Consider the following 9,334-nt stretch of genomic DNA (forward strand, 5'->3'; position numbering starts at 1 on the left):
AATACATGCTCGAAAAAGCTATAATGAGTGGTCACTGTCGCTGAAAAATACAAGCAATTCCGTAGTACAGACATTTCTTTTGTGCTGGTTATTGACGTGTTAATGTCACATTTGAACAATGCCCTTTTGTGCGACAACCTGCAGTTGTACCGCTCAGATATACCCTATTGTATGAACGTGCCTCCCTCAGGCTGGCACATAGGACAGCTGAAAAGCCGTCTCTTTTGCTTAAAAAAGCTGCCGAGAGTCTGCGAAAATACACACAGCAGTGATGGCTCTCTGGTGGCGCATTTTTCTCGGCCTAGCCGCTTTGGCCTCCACGTTTGCTGCGACCAGCAAGAAGTCTACGAAATATGTTTACGATGGTCAACCAAAGCTCTGGGCTCTACTCGTGGCCGGTTCCAAAGGTTACGACAACTACCGACACCAAGCCGACATCTGCCACGCCTACCACGTGCTCCACAACCATGGCGTTCCCGACGAACGCATCGTGGTCATGATGTACGATGACATCGCCCATTCCCGCGAAAATCCTACGCCAGGAGTTATCATCAATCATCCCAACGGTACAGACGTTTATCGGGGCGTCCCAAAAGATTACACGGGCGACCTCGTCACCCCGCAAAACTTCCTTGATATTCTGCAAGGAAAGAAAGTGAAAGGCGGCAGCGGGAAGGTCATAGCCAGCGGTCCGAAAGACCACGTCTTCCTCTACTTCGCGGACCATGGAGCGCCTGGTCTTCTAGCTTTTCCTAACGGCGTTCTCCACGCTCAACCTTTCATGAATGTCATCAAAAGCTTGAACAAGAAGACTTTCGCTGAAATGGCCATTTATATCGAGGCCTGCGAATCCGGTTCCATGTTTGATGGACTGCTAACCGCCTACGTGAGCGTCTATGCCACAACCGCGGCCAACCCTTACGAGTCCTCGTACGCTTGCTATTGGGACAAAAAGAAAGGGGCGTACTTGGGCGACTTGTACAGCGTCAGTTGGCTGGAAGATTCTGACAAGAAAGATCTGCAAAAAGAGACACTCCTCGATCAATTCAACATCGTGAAGAAAAGGACCTCTGCAAGCCACGTCATGCAGTACGGTAACCTGCGCATCGGAAACCTCTCTCTCAGCGAATTCCAAGGTAAAAAAAAGACGAGCCCAATCGTTCTACCAAAGGCACCAGATGATGCTGTCTCCAGCCGGGACGTCCCCATCGCCATTCTGAGGAATAAACTGGAAAGGGCATCAACCCCTCAAGAAATCAAGTCGTTGAAAGACAAGCTGCGGCGAGCCTTAAGACACCGGTTATTCCTGAAGAATAAGGTCGCCGAGATTGCCTCGTTCGTTGCTCGCGGTAAGTCGAATGACGCAGAAGTAGTTCTGACATCCACGCGGCCGTTCACCAAGTTTTACTGTTACGAGAAGGCAGTGAGCCACTTTAACGAGCGGTGTTTCGACATCTCGAAAAACCCCTATGCTCTTCAGCATCTGCGAGTTTTGATGAACATGTGCGAATTATCTTACAACATTCTGGATATTACTGAAGCGATGGACTTGTTATGCACGCACCCTCCCCTTGAAGGTATCGTCTGAATATTTCGAAATGTATCACAATGCATTCGTTTCAGTGTTTGTTCCAAAGCCGCTAATAAAATGACAGTATGAGTCATTACTCGTAAGTCCGTCATTTTATTTATTGCACTGATGTGGGAAACTTTGCACGAGTGAGACGTTATGTGCTGAACGATAATCTTTCGTACCTTACGTGGCGAGCGAATATGTGTCTTCCTCAGCAGACTGTTAGGAAACTAACAATTTGTCCTTTTAGTGAAACACGAGGACTAAACAAAAGGAAGAGAGCTTACCTGCTTGTACACCCACCCTGGAAAGCGACAACGGACCCAAAGTCTTTTTAGGGCGCACGCCTTATTTGGGCTGCAATTCTGGAAAGAAATTCGTGGGCCCTGGCGAAATACGCCTATAATAAAACGGGTATAATGGGGAATATTTATATTGATTTGTGCTCGGGTGACAGTGGGCGCGTCCGCCATTTTCTGTTAGGCGCAGCAGTGGAGTCGTCCGCTAGTGCCCACATACGAGAGGCCACAAACAGTCTCAGGTGTATTAGTTTGCGGCGCTTCTCTTCACAGATATACAGCGGCGAATTGTCAGCTGACCTCACTGCGCTGCCACAAATCAACGAGAACACAGTGCCGAGGTATTGCGGGAGCAAAATCCCATCCGGACGGCAGCTGAAAGAGACGCACTACTTCACAAACCAAGTCTTACGCCGAAGTGATGCTTATTTCATGCTTAAGAAGCGCGAAAAACACGGGGACGAAGCAAAGATACACATTCTGAAGCAGAACCGATTCCAACTAGGCCAGACAGCTGTGATCCTTAGTGACGTGTACCCCGTTTCTGAGATAGGGGTTCAAGGAAATTGTTCCTTTCCCGGGGATTGCGACTCAGTGTTTTAAAGGGACACTAAAGAAAAACAATGAATCGGCTTAGATCGATAAATTGTGCTCTGAGAACCTTAATGTCGTTAATTTCGCCATCATAGGTTTATTAATAGAGGAGGAAATCAAGTTCAGAGTTTCATGTCTAAATTTCGCGCCCACATCTCCCCGCGTGACATATCTAATTTCAAAGTGTACCTATCGTATTTTGGCGGCATTGGTTCAACAAAATTACCCCAAACTTGATATTTTAAGACTATGGCCCCTGCAGACGACAATGTACTTCATGTTTACCGATTAGAAACTACGTAGTCCCTAGTAGGCGCCTTCAAAACATGTGACGTCACGGCGAATGGTGCGGAAACTTCAAGGTGGCGCCGCCACCCACATTTTGTTTTTGCGCGCTTTCTCGCTTACTAAGAGTCTTCTCGCAGCAAGCGTGGTGTTTTTGGTATCGTGAAAGAGTACTTTACTAATATGACAAAAATCGTTTTGCTCTTCAGAGTCCCTTTAAAATTACTCTGCATCTCCATTTTATTTTCCGCTGTGATTACAAACACGCGCCAGATGTCTAAACCACGTAGTTTCCTCGCCACCTGGTAAACGCTGTGCTGATTTCCTCGCGTCCATTTTTTAGCCACGGACATGTTCCATAATTCTTGTATGTTTCATCGTTTTTTGAAAGCAGCAAAGCACAGACGTGCACGCAAGCGGTGCATTGCAAGCCAAACGAATGCCGTGGCTAAAGTACATAGACCAAATTTGTCAAGCGATAGCCCGACAAGGGAGCTGACTTGTTGCACTATAAGTCAACACGCATACACTGGTAGGCGTCGTCGGCGCTCTCGGCGCGAACGCGCAGTGATGGATCGGTGCACTGGTGGACGCACGGATGGATGCTACGAGCGTCCCCTTTATAAAGGGATGGTGATCTGTGCGCCACCAAGCTCGAACAAAATTTTAGTATTACCTTTTAATTAACGCGGTCTAATGCCTTGTTTAGTCCAGTTATATAATTCGCATATACTTTTTCTGCGAGTACTTTCTGTAAATATTTTTCTTTTCTTTTTTTTTGCATATCCTCACCCTCGTGACTGATTACACATACGCTCCTTCATACATGACTGATTATACTAGTGTTATTAGCACCGTTATATTCTTTTTCTGTGTATCCAATTTTTGTGCTCATTGTACTAAATTATCCCCGCCAATGTAATGCCCGATGAGCATTTAGGTTAATAAAATGAAAAAAAAGTTAAATACTTGTTCCTATAGAAGAAATTCTACAATTCACGGCCCAACTTTCTGTGCCTTAGGGCAGAGTGCCTTGAGTTTCCGGTATTTATTTCTTCCTTCCACCCTACATTTCCGACGCAAATCCTCCAACGATCTTTTACCTATTTTTATCGCGAGCCTGTTTACCTTTCCATTGTTGTCTATAAAACTCGAGGCTTCATGTAGGCTAGTGCCCCAACATAAAACCGGGTGGATATCCCGACATTTAAGTAAAGCATGCTCCGTTGTTTCTTTTGCTTCCCCAGAGCGCGTACACTTTTCTTGTGGCTCTTCTTTGTTGAATCTCGATTTGTAGCAACGCGTTCTAACGCAAACCAACTTCGTTTCAAACAGTAAAGCATTTCCATTTTCATTTAGCGTAAAATTCCTCCCTCCTTACTTCGTCTTCATCCCATAGGTAGGCGTGTAGGTAAACAACTTTATTGATTCGTGAAAGAATCATGTGAGGGGGGGGGGGGTGTGGGGCGAAGCGGAAGCAGGACGACGATGAGCCCTCGGGCCGTTCTAGGTGGCCGGACACTTCGTGCTTCGGCGACCCCTCTGGCCCAGCCTACTGTCCGGAGCTGTAACTCCGGTTACGAGCTGCGCAGAGCAGCCTCCCATCGCTCCTGGTGTTCTGACCGTTGCCACGGGGGCTTGGGTTTGTTTGGGCAACTCACAAAGACGTGATTGAAGTCGGCTCTGGTGCTCGGACACAAGTTGCAATGAGGAGAAGTTTCGCCATGCGTAATAAGGGAGAGAAGGAAAGCGGTCGCGACTGTGGCCGTTTGAAGTTTGCGCCACAAAACCTGGTCACTTCTGGAGAGCGATTTATGTGGTGGGGGATACGTTAGGCGGGAATTTCGGTAAAAGAGTGTGATGTCGTGGTAGCTGAGGAGTCGATCCCTGGCACCGCGAAGCGAAGGCAGGTCGCTTTGAGCCCGGTTGACGAGTGCTCGGGCTTGGGTGTGAGCGGCCGTGTTGCCTGGGTGTCCACTGTGCGCAGGGACCCAGAGGAGAGTGATGAGGCGATCAGGCGGATGAGATAACTCAAGCATTCTACCTGCCGGAGAGTGGATTTTGAAAGTGGCGAAATTACGAATTGCAGCTTTAGAATCAGAAAAAATATACTCCGCGGAGGAGTGAACAATTGCTAACGCAATTGCCGCCTCCTCTGCTTCCAGGGATTCTGTCGAATTTGGAATGGACGCACTAGCGACCAGGTTTTGAAATCCGCCTACAACGGCTATTGCGAAAGCTGGGTGAACTGCATATTCGGCCGCATCTACGTATACTGCTGGAGAATTAGGAGGGAAGCGCTTGTGAAGAGCCTTGGCTCTAGCTTCCCGTCTCGCTCGATTATGTTCTGGGTGAGTGTTTTTGGGAAGTGGCGGAATGCATAGGGTTGCTGCCCACAGCGATTGGAAGTGTGTGCGTGGCCGTGGTATGACCAGGAACGTTGATTCCAAGTCGGCGCAGCAGTACTTGACCAGTTTCTGTAAGCGACAGCCTTTGATATTGACTGAAGAGATGCGCTTCTACGAGCTCTCCCAGAGTGTTGTGCACCCCTAAGTGAAGTAATTTATCCGTGGCTGTTGATTTAGGGAGATGGAGAGCAGTTTTATAGGCAGTGCGGATGAGTCTGTTGAGTTGCTCGGTCTCCGTGGGTGTGAGATAAAGGTAGGGGATGGAATAGGTGATTCTGCATAGGCAAAAGGCCTGAATGAGGCGGCGTGTGTCTGCTTCCCTCATGCCACGATGACGATTAGAAATGGGCTTAGTTAGGGAAGCTGCATTATGAACCGAAGTGCGGATTAACTTTATGGTCTCAGCGTTGGAGCCATTGCCGGAAATATTAGGACAGGTATCCCGCTTTTTAAGGTCAATAACTAGGAGTTCCGATTTAGCCGCCGAGCAGGAGAGCCCAATACTATTGGCGTGCTGAACAACAGTGTCAGCGGCCAACTGTAGTTTCGATTCAATTTCGCCATGGTTGCCGGCATTGACCCAGATGGTGATGTCATCTGCCTACAAGGAGTGATTGATGGAAGGAAGTTGGGCAAGTTTCCGTGCTAGCGGGATTACAGTAACGTTAAAAAGAACGGGGACAAAACCGCTCCCTGGCGCGTTCGCTTGCTTCCTAGCGTGAAGAGATCGGTTTTGAATGTGCCTAATTGTAGGTGGACGGACCTGCTGCTGAGAAAGGCAGTGACATACCTGTGCGTGCGGGAGCCCACATTTAGTTCGCTAAGGGACTGTAAAATGGAGAAGTGAGAAGTATTATCGAAGGCATTGGTCAGGTCCAATGCGAGGATGGCTGTGGTGATGTGTGGGAAAGTTGGATTGAGCACATCCTCCTTAAGCTGTAACATGACATCCTGAGTTGAGAGACCCGCTCGGAAGCCATACATGGTGGAGGGAGAGAGTTTTTCCTTCTCCATGTAGCGGTTGAGGCGATTTAGAATTACATGCTCCATCAGATTTCCTGTACATGAGGTAAGAGAGATCGGTCTCATATTATTAAGGTCTAACGGCTTATTATTTTTGGGGATGAAAGTCACCTTAGCTGATTTCCATTACTGGGGCAGCGTGCCCTGCTCCCATTGTTGATTCATGTAATTGGTAAGAGCGGCCAATGATTGCGAGTCTAAATTTCGGAGTGTTTTGCTTGTAACTCCATCTAGATCTGGAGCGGATGTGGTGCGAAGCTTGCTTAGTGCAGCCCACACTTCCGACTCTGCAATGGGTGCATCCAAGTCTGGATTGGGAGTTCCTGTATAGGTAGGTAACGTTTCTTGCTTTAGGTCAGGAAAATACGTGGTTTTAGGAGCAACTTCAGGGTCTTGCCCTTGTTTCTCTACCTCAAACAAGAGTTTCGTAATTTGCTTAGTACTTACAGAGCACGAGGAGCATGGATCTAACGTATGACGAAGCAGGGACCACGAGTTTGTAGATTGCCGTCAATGTAGATTGCCGTCAAGTCGGTTGCAAATCTGGTTCCACTGTTGTGATGAAAGCTCGGCCGCGTGTTCAGTTACGAGCTGGAGCGTTTGTGCCATTCTCCGTTTTAATTTCCTATTAAAATTTTGCCTGAGCCATCGCTTCTCCACATTCTGATAGGACTCCCATAGGTGGAGCAGCCTGCTGTCTACTGGATCGCGGATATGTTCTGCCGGGGCTACTTTTTCGCTAAGAGCTACGTCCCGGTTGAGCTTAGACGCCCAGTCTTTGTAGTCCTGAATTTCTGTTGTCGGGTGTTGGTCTCGGATTTCGCGGAATTTATTTCAGTCGACAATAGGTTTGAAATGAAACTGCGGACGGAAATTGGCACTGGGCAGTGTAATTGTTAAGATGTAATGATCACTACCGAGGTTGATTCCAGTGTGTGTCCAGTTAGCTTGTCGCACGTTTTTAGTAAAAGTAAGGTCCGGGGTTGTATTTCTGCTCACACTGTTGCCAATGCGTGTGGCTAGCATGGAATCAGTGACTAGGGTGCACCTGTTTCGCTGAATGTATTGAAATAGGCTGGTGCCTTTCCGAGTGTTTCTTCTGTAACCCCAATCTACGTGCGGGGCATTAAAATCGCCGGTTACAACGATGGGAGCGGAGCTTGCTATTTGGATGGCCCTGTCGATTGCTTCGAATACCGCAGTGAGGCCATCTCGAGGATGAGAATAAATATTTAGGATAAAATATGTACCTTGTCCTGTACGACGCGGGAGAAGTTCAAGAAGAATACAGTCAGAGTAAAGATCGCAGAGATCGTATGCTATAAACGAGATATTCCTGTGTATATATGTGGTGGCCCACGGGGAAATAGGATGCGAATGTACAGCCTGATAGCCTAGAAGTTTGCAGGCTTTTAAAGGCTCCTGTACGGAGATGACATCAGGGGCGGGTATAGACTGCTGTGTGTAAAGTGAGATATTGTCTCTCTTATTTTTTAATCCACGGCAGTTCCATTGCCATATGCAGAGTGAAGAGGGTGGGGATGAGGCAAGGGTGTAGGAGGGGGTTATGGCTGCGAAGGCGCTTGAGAGGAGAGGGATTGTGGTAGAGCTTCCAAAGAGGAGAGCCGAGCAACTAACACGTCTAGAATATTCTCTATCTTAGTGAAGCGTTCTGCGATTTGGTTAAAGCCTAAATCAACCTTTTGTCAGAGTTCCCGGTGTTCTTTCCGAATTTTTTACTCGTGCACTTAAGATCATTCTCCGATGATTCGGGCTGTTCCATCATTATTTTTTGCGGGATGGGGGGAGGAATCTGTAAAATCGGTTCCCGGTTGGTCTGCCATGTCAGGCTCCGTGTTAGAAAGGGAGATGGATAGGGGTGAAGATGACGCAGGTGGGACGGCTGCAAGTGTACTTAAACGTTCTAGCACCAGAGCCAACTGTTGCTTTAACTCTTGATTCTCTCGAATTAGGCGTTCGATAGTCTCCTGAGTTTTCGACTTTTCTTTAGAATCGAAGCTCGTGCCACAGGAGCAGGAGGTTTGCTCTACCCAGCTCACCTTTCCGGATTTGGTGTCGAGGTCGCGGCTTTGTGACGAACTTCGTCCAGGGCTTTTGCCTTTGCTGCCACTTTTTCGTCCAGGACTTTTGCTTCTGCTGCCCCGATTTCCATCTTGGATGCTTGGGAAAGACTCCTTCTCGAGCTTGAACTCGTGCTGCTCTTGCTCCTGTTGTGGCCTCTGTGGTGGGCGAGAGGGACGGCTGTAGCCACGTTGGAAGTGTTGCTTGCATGCACTGTCGCCCGTCGTGTGAGCGTCCCCACAGATGACGCACTGCGGAGTGCAGGGGTGGTCTTCCGGGTGCTTCTGACCACAGCTCGAGCAAGTGAGGCGATTCGGCAAAGGACATACATCTCGTCTGTGGCCGACTTGTCTGCAATTGAGGCACGCTTCCACCTTCGGGCAAAAGTTGAAGACGGCGTAAAGGATGCCAAACATTTTCACTGAGGGAGGAAGCTCCTCGGCCATGAAATGAATGAGTACTGAGCGTGAGGTACGCCCCATATCCCTTGCTTGGACTATTAGCAGGATGGGATTCGCCCGGCGTAATTCTCGGAGCAAGTCCTGAGGCGATTCACCATTCCAGGCGCGGTAGATGATTCCTGGCCGTGCCCCGGCCGGGGGAGCTATGTATACATGAAATGCCAGTTTGTTGCCGCGTAGCGTGAGTTCTCGTATTTTGGCATAGTTGGAAACTCGGTCTGCGCAAGAAGTGCACACAGTGAAAATATTCTTGGGCAGGTTGGTGCACACAAGATCCTCCTCGGCAACAGCAGAGTGCAGTCCGCTGTTGGCGACTACAGCCGCTCCTAACTCTACATCGTTGTATTGGGCCAGATTAGCGCCCGCACTCGGGCGAAAGACGATCTTGAAGTCATCGACTGGCAACCGTGGCAGGCGTTTTGAGTTAAGACGCATCACAGCTGTGTCATCGGGCGTTGAGGGAACGCTTGGCGCCGACTCCGTTTTGCTGCGTTTCGTCAGCTGACGCCGCGTTACTTGACTGCGTTCCTTCGGTTTCTTTCGACTGCTGTCGCGGCGAGCGTGTTCGGGCATTCAGGACTACACTCCATTCTTCTGGGTTGAATTCTG

At 48.7% G+C, this 9,334-nt stretch overlaps 1 protein-coding gene across 1 annotated transcript; it reads left to right on the top strand.

Moving 5' to 3' along the window:
* Positions 1–271: 271 nt before the first annotated feature.
* Positions 272–1,588, top strand: LOC119386807 (legumain). Its single transcript, XM_037654080.2, has one exon. The coding sequence runs from the start codon at positions 272–274 to the stop codon at positions 1,586–1,588; it is 1,317 nt and encodes a 438-aa protein (XP_037510008.1).
* Positions 1,589–9,334: the final 7,746 nt, after the last annotated feature.

This window comes from Rhipicephalus sanguineus, chromosome 3, assembly GCF_013339695.2.
Source record: "Rhipicephalus sanguineus isolate Rsan-2018 chromosome 3, BIME_Rsan_1.4, whole genome shotgun sequence".
NCBI lineage: Eukaryota > Metazoa > Arthropoda > Arachnida > Ixodida > Ixodidae > Rhipicephalus > Rhipicephalus sanguineus.

Excerpts from the sequence above, each read along its gene's own strand:
- LOC119386807 (XM_037654080.2), top strand. The coding sequence starts at position 272 with ATGGCTCTCTGGTGGCGCATTTTTCTCGGCCTAGCCGCTTTGGCCTCC.